Genomic DNA, 17016 nt, shown 5'->3' on the forward strand with positions numbered 1-17016 from the left:
CTGATATATATAAATGTTTTGAGTCGTTTCGTGTCATGGTAGAACGCCAATTTTCGTGTTCAATCAAGTCTATTCAGTCGGATCTAGGCGGTGAATATCGCTAGCTTCACTACACTTTTAGGAGGCTCGGCATTATTCACCGTCAATCCTGTGCGTATACACATGAACAAAACGGTAGAGTTGAACGGAAGAACAGGCTTATTGTTGAAACCGGGTTGGCACTCTTGGCCGAAGACTCTGTCCAACTACAATATTGGGACTATGCTTTTGAAACGGCTACTTGCCTAATTAACTATTTTCCAACACCTACCTTACAGTTTGAAAGCCCGTACAGCTGCCTACATAAACACTCACCACCATACACTTTTCTCCGTGTCTTTGGGTGTCGCTGTTACCTTTATATGAGGCCTTATAATCGCCACAAGATAGAGTACCGGTCGGCACCCTGTGTTTTCTTAAGTTACCCATCGTCCATTAGGGGGTATAGATGCATGAACCTAACTAATGGAAAGATCTACATCTGTCGTCATGTGCGCTTTGATGAAATTGTTTACCCTTTTTCAGACGTAGGTGGTCAAAGAAGTGTTCCACAAGTGCCACCTGCACTACCATGGGCTACTAGCCCGGTGTTGACCGAGCAGTTGCATGTTGCGCCCGCTGTGGCGTCATCCGGGCCTATACACCCGGTGAGCCCGGCTAGCCTGGTACCACTTGCCCGGGACATATCGCCATTGGCCTTAGAAGGGCCCAAATGAAAACGAGCCACTCGCACCGCACCCCAGGAACGAGATCATGGTATGCGGTTACGGCACATGACATGGGGCACGGACGAGCAATTTCATGCTCTAAGTGCTGTAACTGACCCGACCTAGGCATCCACAGTGGCATGAAGCCATGGACCAGGAGTTTAATGCACTCTTGCATAATAGCACACGGGTTTTGGTACCTGCTGAACCACACATGAATGTGATTGGCTGCAAGTGGGTGTTCCGCACCAAACGCCAAGCTGATGGTTCAGTTGAGCGCTATAAGGCTCGGCTTGTCGCGAAAGGGTTCAACCAGGTAGCGGGCGAAGACTTCTTTGACACTTTTAGCCCTATAGTCAAGCCGACTACAGTACAACTTCTCTTTTCTCTGGATGTGTCCCATAGTTGGACGATGCGGCAGTTAGATGTCCACAATGCCTTTCTCAATGGGCAATTGGCCGAAACAGTGTACATGAAACAACCACCCGACTATGAGGATCCGGTACATCCAGATCACGTGTGCCATCTGCAGCGGTCTCTATACGGTCTCAAACAAGCTCCATAGGCTTGGTTCAAGAGAGTACATGATTTCTTACTATCTCCAGGTTTTATGCCGTCCAAGACCGATGTCAGCCTATTCCACTACTCTGCCGGTTCGTCTAAGGTTTACTTACTTTTGTACGTTGACGACATTATCATGATGGGGAATGACCCGCCTCTTATTTCTACTCTATGGCATCGGCTTTCTACCGCGTTCAAGATCCATGACCTAGGCTCCCTCTGGGTTCTTTCTCGGGATTGAAATACTACAGGTTGAAGCTGGGATTATGCTGTCTCAGCGGCATTATATGAAGGATATCCTAAATCGTGCCGGTATGACTGACTGCAAACCTTTGGCAACTCCAGCTGCTGTCACGCAATCAGTTTCCCCATCGGATCAGCCACATGATAATCCGACTCAATACAGGCGCATTGTGGGCGCTCTACAGTACCTCACTATCACCAGCCCGGATCTCTCTTATGCTGTGAATCGGCTCTGTCAGTTCATGCACTCACCGACAGTTGATCATTGGGGTCTCCTGAAACGAGTCGTTCGGTATATCAAGGGTACACTGGAGTACGGTCTGCAAATCACAGTCTCTGCTTCCTCAGCTATTCACGCTTTCTCTGACTCCGATTGGGCTGGTTGTCCGCTAGATAGGAAAAACACGAGTGGGTATGCTGTCTTCTTGGGGTCCAATCTCGTCTCTTGGCTATCTCGAAAACAGCGCACTTTTGCACGCTCGTCCACCGAGGCCGAATACAAGGCCCTAGCCGTTGTCTCCGCTGAAGTCACATGGGTTGTCTCGTTACTTCGAGAACTTGGTCTACACACTGGAGAAGCGTCCACTCTCTAGTGTGATAATCTGGGCGCTACCTACCTTTGCAATAATCCTGTGTTTCACGCCAGAACCAAGCATGTGGAAATTGACTTTCATTTCGTTCGAGACAAGGTTGCGTCAGGGGGACTTGGTTGTTAACTTCGTATCAACAAAGAATCAGCTAGCAGACATCTTCACCAAACCCTTGTCAGGTCCACGGTTTACTGCTCTACGTGACAAGCTCAATGTGGTGTCTCACCAACTTTGTGTTTGAGGGGGAGTGTTAGTTATATATATATTATTATTATTCTTATTATTGTAATATGTTAGTCAATAATGTAACAGGTGATTAAGTCTTTAGTCATCCTATTAGATAGGAGACTCTTACGAGAGTTTTTTAGCCTTTTGTATTGTATTCCTGTCATTCCAGTTTGAATTGAATATTGAACGCTTATCTCATCTCCAACACTCAACTCTGAAGAAGAAGTTGATAGAAGTGGAGTAAACTCTAAGAGTTGAAAAACCTTCCAAGTAGCTGTCCGACTTAGTGATCAAAGAAACTAGCTTGAGTAGTTTATACTAGGAGTGATAGTGCAAACCCTTTCAGGAGTTGTGAAAGAAGAGTGGAGTAGACTTTGTTAATAGCGGAACCACTATAAAAATCTCTCTCTCTATCTCCCTTTACTTTCGCATAACTATCTATCTGTGATTGCATGCATACTGGTCATAACCTAATCTTTCGGAAAGAAATCGTGTAAAGTTCATTCCAAAACGTAGATCGATACAATTTCCGCTGCGCATAACCCCGAAAGGAGTTATATCTGAAAAATTGATTAGAGTCTATTCAACCCCCCTCCCCTCTAGACTCTCTTTCGACCCTACCGGGATCAACATAACTCGGTGGACCAAAAATTCAATTTTCCCTATTATTATTATTATTATTATTATTATTATTATTATTATTATTATTATTATTATTATTATTATTATTATTATCATTATCATTATCATTATCATTATCATTATCATTATCATTATCATTATTATTTTAATTTGGTTGGGGAGTAGCCACATCATCCTTAATCAGTTAAAATTATATATTAAGCAGTTTATATTGATCACATAAAGTTTTAGACATATAAGTTGTGATTAATTGTATGTAATATGATGGAATTTATCCCTAGGCAATTTTGTTATATTTGTATGATTAATTATGATGAAATACTAAACTATGGTCATAATTTAGCCCACATGCAATTATGTATCGGAATATAGTTTAGTAATTTTATCAGTGATGATAGAAAGAAATCAATTTTATTTACTTTATGGTTCTTTGTAAATAATTTCCATCTCTATCATAAAGTTTAATTTTATGATGTAAACTTTAGATTATATTTCTTAATTTGCCTACATGGATTAAGAAAAGGAACATGATATTTTAAAGTTTTATCATAATAGTTGAAATGAATCTTATTGAATAAAACTTTAGCGTACAGACAAGTTTTATGTCACGTGATACTTCAACTCATTTGATAATTGTTTCATCATAAAATTTCAGTTGGATCTAAATGAGTTTTATGTCACTAGATTCTTTTGTCCATTTAGTAATTGAGATAAAATTTTATCATAAGGATTTAATTGGATTTAATAGAATTAAAATTTTAGCCCAAATGCAAGTTTACCACCTTCCCAAAATTTACCACCTTTCCAAAATTTACCACCTTTATTAATTGTTTCACGAAACTTACTTGGTTATTTGGACCAACTATAGTATTAAGTTATGTAATATGATATACCTCTTTGGATTCCAAGGATTAAGTGTATCTTTTGTGCCAAATTCTAACTTGGTTTTAAAAGTTGTATTTTATTATTTTAGTTAGACTATAATTGGAACCAAATATTGATTATTTAGTATGCCCAACTAATGGTGAGGAATTATATCTTCATTATTTAGTTGGTCAAATCAATTATGAGAGCGCGCGCGCGCACACACACACACACACACACATATATATCATTAACTTCCGCCAAAAAATATCTTAATCTTGTATTTGTTCATATAAATTCATATAAGTTCAAATTATTAAACATTATTGTTGTGCAACATATCTATGAAAATGTTGTAACAATATTAAAGAGTTTATTAGAACAAAAAAAAAAAACATTTAACTTGTGGTGCACCGTTATTTAAATAAATTCTTTAATATTTAATAGAATCTTTAGTTTCTTCAAAATTGATCGTGGGCCATTTTGGTTTGTAAGGCTCATGACAATTTTGCGAGACATAAAAGTAAACATAAGGCAATTTATATCCTACACCACGGCGCGCGTTGCACTATGCGCCCAGATGCAAAACGACGTCGTTTTAATTTTTTTTTTTTGAAATTTCCCGCCCCAGTGAATGGCAGTAGTTTTCTCTTTAAAAAAAAACCCGATGTTCAAGAATGTACATAATGTTATACTAGAATACACATAATTGTATACATGAATGTACATAATTATATAACAAAATATACATACTCTTTTTAAAAGAAAATACACATAATCTAACATAATACATAATAAACATAAACTTTTAACATAATACACATCAACTATTAACATAATACACACAAATTTTCTGATTCGGATGTACATAATTGTATAAAAAGAATCTACATAATTATATAAAAAATGTACAAAACTGTATGAACCAATACACATAACTGTGTGAACAAATACACATAACTGTGTGAACAAATACACATAACTGTGTGAACAAATACACATAATCCCAGCAACTTCCTACCGCGCCTCCCAAAACGACCCCAAAACGACGTCGATTTGGGAGGCGCGCGACGCACAGTGCTATGTGCGCCGTGGTGTAGGGTATAACGATTGGACTCATAATGTTCAGTTCATTTTGAGATGGACCTGAGAAGTTATGATGTATGTCTAACATTTCAAATTTATGGACTCTAATGATGTATGTCTAACATTTCAAATTTATGAACTTAAGAGTTTTGGTCTGTTCTCTAAGTTGTTGGAATGCTTCTATGACTAATTTTCACTATTTTAATGAGTGGGAGTGACAGACGTGTCAACTCCAAACTCTTATTCGATTCGATTCGGTTCAGTTTTTAAAGTGACATAAATTCAGTTAGGTTCGTTTTTAAAGGGACATATAAACACATTTACAATTTCACTGAACTTGATCCTCATTAATTTCAATCATTATTGTATGGACCATGGTCCACACAACTTGTGTGGAACATTTTTTATCTACTGTAAAATAATGTACATTCAGTACAAAAATAATGTACATTGTATTTAGGAGATGTACATTATTTTTGTTCTGAGTGTACATTATATTGTGTAATATACATTTAGTACAAAAATAATGTACATTTAGTATATTAAAAATGTACTTTTTGTTATGGTCAGCATAACATTGTGTGTACCATGGTCCACACAATAATTTGCCCATTAAATTAGGAGCAAATTAATTTCCATTCATAATTTAATAATACCGAACCACAGCACATTATGTACATGGATTACAAGAATGTAGCAACGTCGCTCAATCCATATGATCGAATGAGTTGTTCATATTGACCTTCATCAAGTCGGTCAAAATGGAGTCGGCCGCGACGCTGTAAACCTCCACCTGCTTACACGATACCATAACATATTGGTCCTCAACTTTGAGGGTTCCAAGCTTTGCCATACACCCGGCGACACCGTCAATGGAGGTCAGAAGACATTCACTAGCGACTTCGCTGGAGCCCACCTCGGTCAAAGAGGCGGGGTTTTTAAGGATGCTGGCGGCCACACTGAGTTGCAAGGCCGTGCTGCCCAAGAGCGTTGCGCAGTCGGCGTAGGCCGTCTTCACGGCGGGGATCCTCGCGACCTTGTTCATCGCGTACTTGCGCGTCCGCTCCGCGTTGTCCAATCCCGACTGGGCGATCGCAGCGGCAATCGCCAATGGCTCTTGAGATGCCGACACGACTAAGGGGTTTTTGGAGAGGTGGTCGAGGCAGAACTCGTGGTCGGCGGTATTGTTGCAGGCTTTTTGGATTAGCGTGACGTTTAAAGGAGAGGCTGTGGATGGTGAACCCATCGTCAGGAAACATAAAAGACTGCCAATCACAAGGGAAACCATAACATTGGTTAAAGAATCCATGTTGGGAAGAAAGGGTACAATAATTATATTATTGTGTGTTTATTTTATTAAAGACTGTACTGTGCCCTTCCAAGCTAGACAATATAATGTTTCCTCGATGTTGGCTTGAGGGAAATGGAGTTGAGCAATGCATTATATAGATGGTCTTGGAGGGTATTGGGATAGAGATTACAACAATAATTTATGGTTGCACTTTCGTTTAGGGACTATGTGCCATTCCCCGCTTAAATAGCAATAGAAATGATTAAATGGTTAATGGCTAATATAAGGTTGAGGACTGCTTGAGCTGCCTTGCCTTTAAACACATATCTTATACCGTTCTAATTGTTTCATATGATTATGCATCTTTTTTTCGTTCAGTGGCCTAATTGCATTTTCAGGTTACGTTCAGTGGCCAATTTGAACCTTATTCCAAAGTTAAATAATGTTGCCCTAGGGCGGTGTATGGGTTCGAATCCAGCCCAAAGCCCAAGGATGATAAAAAGTTTAGATTGGAACCCTTGTGTGCACATGAAAACTAAGATCTGACTTGAAAAGTTAAAGTTAGATGCGCGACACACGTCGCACATCTTTAAAAAAATAAATTCGGAACGTCTTCTTCGCGCATCTTCGACATCGTCTTCGACATCTTCTTCGTGCATCTCCATCGTTTCCATAACCTGATTACCAACAAGTTTCCAGTTCTTTTATCTCTCTATAAACACAATATGCATGGTCATTTTAATTTACTTATTTTCCCTCACCTGCAAATTCAACACAATATGCATTTGAGCTTTTTCTATGTAGAAGCTAAGATGAATACTAATTAATTTTCCAACTAACTCAGTCTTTCTGCTAAGCTATGATCTGATATAGTATGTAGATCATTCATTACATTTCAAGTTAATATTGTATTTTTGATTGAGGTACATTATTTTAATACATAAGATACATTATTTTAATGCATCATTTATGTGTACATTCTGCTGTACATATTGTGTTTCTGACTGAGGTACATTATTTATATGCATTAGGAACATTATTTTAATCCATATGGTACATTATTTTAATGCATCATTTATGTATACTTTCTATTGTGTATTCAGATCATTCTTTTAGTGGATATCTTATTTCTTTGTAGAGTATGACTGGATTTATTAAGTGCACCACACCCCCATCTACTTAGAAATCTGATATTCACTAGAAGAAAGATTGAAGGTGATAGAAGAAAGATTGAAGGTGAGGTTGGTCCTATTTGTTTTGATGACTTTGAAAGATCCTTGGAAAGTGGTGGTATACAAAGTCCTTTACGAAGTGGTGCGAAAGGCGACCGTAATCCAGGGCTAATTAGTGCAGTACAAAAAAGGTATAACCAAGCAAGAAGCCGGAAGAATCATGTAAAGACAGTTGAATTTAACACAGGCTATAGTCCAATATAATTTCTGTGCAGTAAATTGTTTATGATATTGTTGGTAGTGGGTATCTAATTCATCCTAGTGGCAATATTAGTTCATAATTGGTTTGTTTTAGGTCTAAGTCTCAAAACAAGTCAAATGATAATTAGAAGAAGTTGCACTAATTTTGTTTATTTATATATGCACTCGACATATTATGAACTTGTTTTTTGCTTTGTGAGTTATTACAAAAAGTATTTGCACTTGATCGATTATGAACATATTTTTTTGTTTTATGCATTAATAAAATGTTCCATTGTTAAGGTCAAATGTATTCATGAGCTGACCATCACTTGATTTGGTAATGTACTCGGTGGGTTAGAATAATGTACCTTATGCTCTAAAATAATGTATCCTATGAGTTAACAAAATGTATCCTTATTACGGTCACATGTGTTTATGAACTTACCATCACTTGATTTGGTAGTGTACTCTGTGGGTTAACATAATGTACCTTATGCTCTAAAACAATGTACCCTATGAGTTAATAAAATGGATGCTTCCTAAGGTCACATGTGTTCATAAACCGACTATCACTTGATTTTGGTAATGTACTCTATGGGTTAGAATAATGTACTTTATACTTTAAAATAATGTACCCTATGAGTTATCAAAATGTATCTTAGTTAAGGTCACATGTTCATGAATTGACCATCATCCCCATCCCCGAAACACCAACCTCGTCCCCGTCCCGGCGGTGAATAAGGGGAGGGGTTTTCCCTTCTTTGTCCCCATTTCCAAAAATTTTCCCCATCTCGTCCTCATTGGGGATACGGCATCCCATACAATTACTTGATTTGGTAATGTACTATGTGGGTTAGAATAATGTACATTATGCTCTAAAATAATGTACCATATGAGTTAATAAACGTATTCTTGTTAATTTCACATGTATTCATGAACGACCCGACACTTGATTTGGTAATATAATTTGAGGGTTATAATAATGTACCTTATGCTATAACAATGTACAGTAGGGATAATATTTATGAAATAATGTAATTTGAATATTATAACATAAACTTTTTATAACAAAATAAAATATTTACAAAATAGGTTAAGACATATCAATATCAACTGTTCTTCCTAATAGTCAATTACTGTGAGCATATAGCCATTAATGTGCAATCCAATTATCAGCTTAGGCTTTTAGTTGAGATGGAGCACATACTTCAATTTGGTATTAGAGCCAGACCAAAGGTCATGGGTTCAAATCTCAACGCCACTCATAAGCGACTACGGTTTATCGGTCCACGTGTTGCTTGGAACCCATCGTACACGTGAGGGGGCGTGTGAGCATATAGTCATTAACGTGCAATCCAACTATTAGCTTAGGCTTTTAGTTGAGATGGCGCACATGCTTCAATTTGGTATCAGAGCCTGGGTTCGAATCTCAGCGCCACTCATAAGCGACTACGGTTTACCGGTTTACCGTTCCACGTGTTGCTTGGAACCCACCGCACACGTGAGGGGGCGTGTGAGCATATAGCCATTAATGTGCAATCCAATTATCAGCTTAGGCTTTTAGTTGAGATGGAGCACATACTTCAATTATTACCACTATCAAATTGACACAAAAAACAGTCAATTACCACCATCAAGTTTTCCTTCCAATCATTCAATCCTGTATTTGTTTACTTATGATGCAGATAGATAATGTACTATATACACCTAATCTTTATGCACACAAATAATGTACTATATGAACAAAAATTATGTACCCTATGAACAAAAATTATGTACTTTGTGCACACGTAGAACCACTGTTGCAAATTTTGGAGTATTTGAGTTGTTAGGAATTGTGAGATCATCCCTATAACCTTCTTATTGTCCAATCACAACCTCTTCATCTTTAATTGGAACCACCGACTGAAGAACCTGAAATCCAAATTAAATGAATCAAATGAAATTGAAAATCTTGTTAATCATAAGCCAAACATCGGCAACAAAGAAAACACAATCAGATACTTATGTATATATAACACAAAAAGTATACATACATATATACATAAGGTCATTCTTCAACATGCTTCTATGGAATAACATACATATTACAATACTAAAAGCATATCCAGAGCAAACCTTCACTTTCTCGTCCCGAATGTGCTAAGGCTTTAGAGAAACGAGTAATAATCCCTAAATCTCTGCTTGAATAATTTACTAATAACCTGCTCTAAAACAACATATAAACAATGAACAATATTTTTAAATTTCCGCACAACAAAATGTACAGATAAATCATGCATAAACATAATGTACCCTATGGATTAAAATAATGTACCTAATGCACATAAATAATGTACCTTAATCAGAAACACAACTTTTAAATCAGAATGCACACAGAAATGATACATTAAAATAATGTACCGTATGTATTAAAATAATGTACCTACCGAACATAAAGAATGTATCACAATCAGAAACACAATATTCATATCAGAAAGTACACATAAATCATGCATTAAAATAATGTGCCCTATGGATTAAAATAATGTACGTAATGCATATAAATAATGTACCTACTGAACAGAAATAATTTATCCGTATCCAACCAATTAAACAAACCATAGACACAATAGATCAAAGTATTGCAAAAGACAAACCTGAAATTGATTCAACATCAATGGGAGAACTCAATTCAACATCAATCAAAGCATTAACATCTCCTACAATATATAAAAAACACAATATATATCAAAATAGCGTATAGTTGAAAATATACTTTATCAGTGTTGTTTGAATTCCTAATCGCAATGTATGTTTAGAATGAGATGTTTACCTTCAAGAAGCTCCTGTATTGTGCAGCAATGAAGTCTGACCATCGTCTTCCTCTGTGTTTGCAGTAGCGGAGATAGGTGTTCGGAGAGGAAAAGATAGCGTCCGAGAGGTGAGAGAAGCAGATTTTATATTAAAAAAAAAAAAAGATGCGCGACGTTTTTCGCGCATCTAACGGCGCCGTCTCTCCTTAAGTGGAGAGACGGCGCGTTTTGGGCCATGGTCCACCCAACTTGGCTGGACCATGGTCCAGGCAATAACAATTGAAAAGTTAAATAATGTTGCCCCAGGGGCGGTGTATGGGTTCAAATTCAGCCCAAAGCCCACAGATGATAAAAGGTTTAGATTGGAACCCTTGTGTGCACTGTGCACATGAAAAGTAGGATCTGACTGGCCTGGTGGGCTGATTACGCGTTCGGGATTGGATTCCTTGTGTGCAAATGAAGAATAAGACTCGGGATTTACCTCTACAGTGACTTTAGGGGCGGGGTCCTGTGGATTTTAGATTAGTTCGACAAAACTGGGATCACTTTAAAAAACAAAAAATAAAAAAAGAAGAAGTTATACAATGTTTATGTTTTCATGATATAATGCACGTCAATCTATAGCTATCAATCACTTTAATTTTTTATTTTTTTTGAGTGTACCCAGAGTTTTCACCGTCAGACACAGTGATTAATCCCCTCCCTAAATTGTAGGTACCTCTTTTGGGTGGGACAGGTGACCTAGAGCAATCATTATGCCATGGAACTGTGTTCACCATCCATGGTGAACACGGTCCCAAACGGTAACGGTGCCTACGGCCACCGTTATCTTCCACCAATCTTTTTTTTTTTTAATTAACAGCGCGACTTTTCTTCTTCATATTCACATTTTGCGGTTTCACTTCCTCTTCACGCAAGTTTCTTCAACACTCATAAATTATGAATGTGCAGGCATGGATTTATGAATGTGCAGTTATGAAATTATGAATTTTCTTTTATGAGATTTGATAGTGTAAATACACGGGTGACCTAATACAATCTAATGACTACTCCGAGGGTCGGACTGACTGCGGTCGGGCTGCTCTGTAAGTAGCCTCTTGATCGTTCCAAAAGTGCTCTCGCCTTATCCGTCGTGGATATTTATAGCCCATTGTCGGGAACAGCCTCCGGCCTATCGGCAAGTACTCCACGCAACATCCATGTGCCGAAACCTGGTGGTCACTCGCTGTCAACGCCTGGTGCTGCCACGTGCCCCTCTCTAGCAATACCGCTTCCATGGGGAATAAAGGTATGGCGGTCGAGTAGAACACCGGTCGGGAGGTGAATCAACCAGGCGAACTCGAATGCCTCTAAGTAAAACGGTCAACACAAGGTTATATGGACGACCGGTACCGACCTCCTTCGCGCTGTAGCGCTCGGGCAAAGGAACTGTACTGAATGGTGCGGAGAACAAGCTAGGTCAGTCGGGATATATCCTACCAAGAGCCTCCCAGCCCGGGCCATTTCGAGCCGTCCGGGAGAAATCTGTACGGGATGGAAAGGCCTTGTCATTCGGGCATCTGGCCCCGACCTCCCAGCTGCCCTCGCCCAAGACACGTGTCGCTCCGCAGGCATCTTGAGATTCGGAACGGTCACCTCGCGCAAGTGGCTGATTTTACTGCCAAAAGGGTTCCTATAAATAGGCCATTGCAAAGTTCATTTCTACTTTTACCACACCGTGGAAATTAGTCGGAGTTTCCCGAGCCATCAACACTGTAGATCAATCGGACTCTGCATCTCCCCAACCGTTTCCCCAGTTTTATCCATCGGTAAGTCCTTTCTTCCTTCCTTCGTTTAAGTTTCTTTTATTTCCTGTATAACGCTCGTCCCCGTCGACCCGATAACCTCGGTTTACTATACCCCGACCCCTTCTGCTGAACCGACCGTCTCCTTTATGAAGAGGATATGCCAGGCTCAGATAGTCAAAACATCTCGGGGGCGGACTACGACATCACGATCGAGAGCGGTGGCGAAGAAACAATGGTAGAAGAGTCTCCGCTCGAGGTTACTAACGACGCTCAACGACCAAGCGCGGTTCCCGAGCCAGAAGACAACTCTTCGAGCTCGGAAGGCTCGTCGAGCTCGAGCAGCAGCAGCGACGACAGCGACAGCGCATCTACCAGCGACCGTGAGTTCTCGCCCGATCACGATCGGGAAACACCCACTCGGACGATCGGGTCAGGTTCTGAATCTCACGCATCGCCCCGCATTCAAGAAGCTTCGCACGATACGGCCGACGAAGGGCCATCCCACTCGGCGCCTGAAGAGATCGAATTCGTCTTCCTCAATAGTGAAAGCGTTGAGCAGCAAGAATGCTTACTGTCGGCCCACGAGGCGGCGGAAATCTCGACCACACTAAACGGTAGGGTGAGGTTCGATACCTGCAGGAGCCTCAGGGGAATTAAAGAACGGCACCAGGGGAAATGGATCGGGATGCACTTCGACTCCTTAAGAGCCCCGATCACCTTCCCCTTTTCCCCCCTCTTGACCGAGTTCTTGGGCTACTACAGGGTGCTGCCGACCCAGATCTGCCCAAACGCCCATCGGATACTGGCATGCTTCCCGCATATATGTGCTCGGCACAATACCATGTGTACGATGGAGCTCTTCAACTATATTTACATAGTTAAACCATTGCCAGCCCTATACGGTGGTGGATACCTGATGATTCAATCCCGGGACCACCTATGCTCGATCGCCAACCTTCCCGGAAACAACCGAGGATGGAAGAACAGAATCTTTTCGGTCGAATACGACCCTTGGATCCTGCCGGTCGACCAAACGTGGGGGACACATTACAGGAAACACGTACAATCACCAGCCACCCGAGCCCTTCGAGAAGAAACCTTCCGCATTTCATGCGAGTTTCACGAGTACAAGATCTTTCGATCGAGAGAGGCGTACGAGAACGCCCGATTTCCGCCTCCCCGATATGAATTAGAACTGAAGTACACGCCACGACCGCTTTCGGTGTCGATCGCCGTAGCGGCCCCTCAAGCCGAGCCGACCGTCGAAGGTCTACCTCCCGTTACACTTCCTCGGCCTTTTTACACCGACTAACCATGAACTAATGTTGTGTGTTATTTTTTGTTGCAGGAATGGATCCAGCTCGTGGTTTTTTGACCGCCAGCGCTCCTCGAGCTCCACGAGCCAAACTGACGCTTTGGGGAAAGGCAACTGCCACTACTCCACCGGCCGGTCAAGAGGTCGGTGAAGCCTCCGTCCCGGTTGCGCGTCCCTTGGCCGCTTCCACGACCACCTCCGAGGGGGTTTTGCTCGCAGACGCCGCGGCCGACCCGTTGGCCCCCCGAGCTCCCGGACGGAAGGGAAAAGAGAAAGCGTCTGGGAAGGGCGCAGAAGAGGCGGGCTCTCTTAAACGTCGTCGAAGGCAAAGCCCCCCGACCGAAGTCGTCCCGAGCGACGGACAGACGGGCGGGGAGTTGTCCCTCCTCACGAGGATCAACAATCTCCAACCGATCGGGGAGGACATGACTGGCTGGACGCCGACCCAGATGGCTGAAAAAGGGGCACGAGACTTAGTTGAGGTTTGTTAAGACTATCTTTTAACTTTCGACCATTTTCGAGCCGATCGATTAGCTTAACATCATTTTCTTGCAGGCCTCGCGAGCACTCTCGGCCTTCAATATCGGGCGTTGCTGGCCAATGAAGCCGAGGCCTTGAAGCGAGTCGCCGAGCGCCGTGGCAAGGAAATCGCGGACCTTCAGAAGGAACTAAAAACCGCTAAGGAGGCTCAAGCTCCAGTCGAGAAGGAGGCGCGTATCGCCCGAACAGAAGTGGGCAAGCTGAAGACCCGACTGGGCAACCTGGATGGCCTGGCCAAGTTCTTATGCCGTGACGAGCCCTCAGCTGACAAGTTCTTCAGAGCCCTCATGAAGAACAAGCTCGGGGAAGAAAAGGTCTGGACCTTCGGCCATTGGGCCTACGCGTCCGGTCAACAGGCGATGCGGGACGAGACCCGAACTATAATGGAGGAGGTCTTTGAGGGTGAGGATCTGAAGGCGGTGTTGACCACTCTTCCGGATGAGATCCCCGAGTCATCGGCGTCAGGATCTGAAGTTGAGCCAGCTGCGGGAGAACAAGCTGGAGGGAAGGCTGTGTGATTGACGACCGACCGACCCTAGGGCCTTGCTTCTTTTTTTAATTCTTGTAATCTTAACTCGATCGAGAGCCCGGTCCCGTTTGTACCGGGCAACTTTTAATTTTTTAATGGATCTACCGATTGTTCATTGCATATCGCTCTTCTATTTTTCACATTTTTACGCTTTTGTCTCGTTTTGACATTTTATACTTGTTCGCTATGCTTGTTTAAACTTAGCATTTTATGCTTGCTCGTTACGCGTGTTCAAACTTAATATTATATGCTTATTCATTACGCGTGTTCAGACTTGATCCTTACCCCTAGCCCCCACACTGCCGGACATACGAGGGACGAGTGAGTGCGACAGTGGTTAAAAGGTTAGTTAGCATTAGGATCGATCGGGTTCATACCGCTTGACATTTCTTATCCGATCGACGTCGTAGTACGACTGTTCGCCAAACATGAGACTTATCTGTCGAGTATTGTGAACTGCTCGGGGGAAATGTGAGTGACTTTTAAAGTCGTTGGGTTTTAACCCCTATCGGTCGGTGCCGAACGGGGCCTTTACCCTCATCGGTTATAACCAGATAATGGATCCCGGTTTTATCGGGCAAGTTTTAGCGACATTGTGGTCGTTGGCATTCGCCCGCTTCGATCGTTGTTGCCGAGTCTTGAGAGTTGCAAGTATTTTGAATCACGCTGATGATCGAACTTTGGAATCGATTTGACAACCAACACACTATGTACATATCACGGTAATCAACCGCGCCCCTGTGCGCAGACGAGCAAGCACTCAACGATCGATTATACATAACTGAGTCCCGTACGCAGACGGTTTGAACACTTAAACATTCACTTGTACATGAAAAAAGATGGGCGTACCAACTCGCAGGTTAAGCACCACCCCATCTGAACAAAACATCAACGTTAGTGGTGAAACAACACTAAATTTTCCGAGTTCCACGTTCCGTGGATCGACCTCCCAGTAGTTGTTTTAAGACGGTAAGTGCCCGGGCGAACGATCGCTGTGATTACATACGGTCCTTTCCAATTTTGGGCCAACTTGCCTCCTTCAAGGGGTTGGCTTGCTTCCCGTCGTCGTAACACATAATCCCCGACCTGGAAGTAGCATGGTTGGACCTGGATATCCTTGGTGCCCTTGATTCTCTGTTGATACTTGGCCATTCGTAGCAGCGATCTCCCTTTTTTCTTCCACGCTATCTAGGTCCACGGCTAGAGAGTGCTCGTTCTCCATTCCATCGTAAGACCGCTCCCTGACCGTCGGGATCCAAGCTTCGATTGGCAACCGAGCCTCAGTGCCATAAACTAATGCAAAAGAAGTTTCTCTTGTTGCCTCTTTGGCGTTGTACGATAGGTCCAAAGTACAAACGGGAGCTCTTCGGCCCAACTACGACCGGCTGAATGTAATTTTTTCTTTAATCCCTCTAGGATGGTTCGATTGGCATTCTCCACTTAACCATACCGACCCACAAATTGCCAAGAAGTTTTGGAAATACCGACCCACAAATTACCGGCCGTTATCACTTATCAGTTGTACAGGGACGCCGAATCGAGAAACGACATTTCGCCATATGAAACGAGCGCACTGTTGGGATGTGATCGTGGCCAAGGGCTCAGCCTCGATCCACATGGAAAAGTAATCTATAGCGACGATGACAAAACGCCGACGTCCAGATAACTGCGGGAAGGGCCCTAAAATATCCACCCCCCACCGAGCGAATGGAATTGCAGTCGTGACCGGCTGGTAGAATGTTGCAGGACGACTGGGTATCCGGGCATAGAGCTGGCACGTCTCACAGCCTTTAGCGAGCTTCTCACATTCTAATTGTATAGACGGCCAGTAATATCCGATCACCATTATGCAACGAGCCAGCGACCGCCCTCCTTGATGTGATGAACAGAGACCCGAATGTAGCTCGTTCATAACCAACTCCGCTTCGAAAGAATTGAGGCACCGAATCAAGGGACCGCCATACGATCATCGGTATAAATGGCCTTCTTGCACCTGGAACCTTGGTGCTCGTTATTTGGCTTTCCCAGCGCGCTGTGGGTTGTCCGGGAGACGGATGTGTTGCAAATATTCCATCAAATCAGTAACCCAAGTCTCTTCGACCGGTTGAACAGGGATGACCGGCAGCCGATGGATGTTGTGCCTTGGAATCATTAAGATCCGAGCAATCTTGGACATGTGCTCGGGGGCATCTTGTGCCAACTTTGACAAGATATCTGCATCAGCGTTATCTAAATGGGGAACGTGCCGAACAGCATACGCTCGGAATAGGTTATGTTTTTCCATTACTAGATCCCGATAAGCTTGGATTCGCTCACCGTTAACCTCATATTCCCTGAGTACTTGTCCGACCACCAGGGCGAAATCTGTTTGCGCTCGGATGTAG

The 17016-nt window shown here is 42.2% G+C and overlaps 1 protein-coding gene and 1 long non-coding RNA gene across 2 annotated transcripts in view; both read right to left on the bottom strand.

Annotated features, from left to right (window-relative positions):
• Positions 1 to 5572: 5572 nt before the first annotated feature.
• Positions 5573 to 17016, bottom strand: part of LOC109163765 — a 48925-nt gene continuing 37481 nt past the window's right edge. The window contains exon 2 of the mRNA XM_019312472.1: positions 5573 to 6188. Coding sequence (XP_019168017.1) covers positions 5667 to 6188 — 522 coding nt within the window. The 3' untranslated portion in view covers positions 5573 to 5666. The remainder of the gene's footprint in view (positions 6189 to 17016) is intronic.
• Positions 9507 to 10584, bottom strand: LOC109163766. Its single transcript, XR_002051326.1, has 4 exons — positions 10482 to 10584; positions 10306 to 10368; positions 9785 to 9870; positions 9507 to 9580 (listed from the first exon to the last, which is right to left on the bottom strand). It is a non-coding gene; the product is annotated as an uncharacterized LOC109163766 (long non-coding RNA).

The sequence above is a fragment of the Ipomoea nil genome, unplaced genomic scaffold (assembly GCF_001879475.1).
Source record: "Ipomoea nil cultivar Tokyo-kokei standard unplaced genomic scaffold, Asagao_1.1 scaffold3043, whole genome shotgun sequence".
Lineage (NCBI taxonomy): Eukaryota > Viridiplantae > Streptophyta > Magnoliopsida > Solanales > Convolvulaceae > Ipomoea > Ipomoea nil.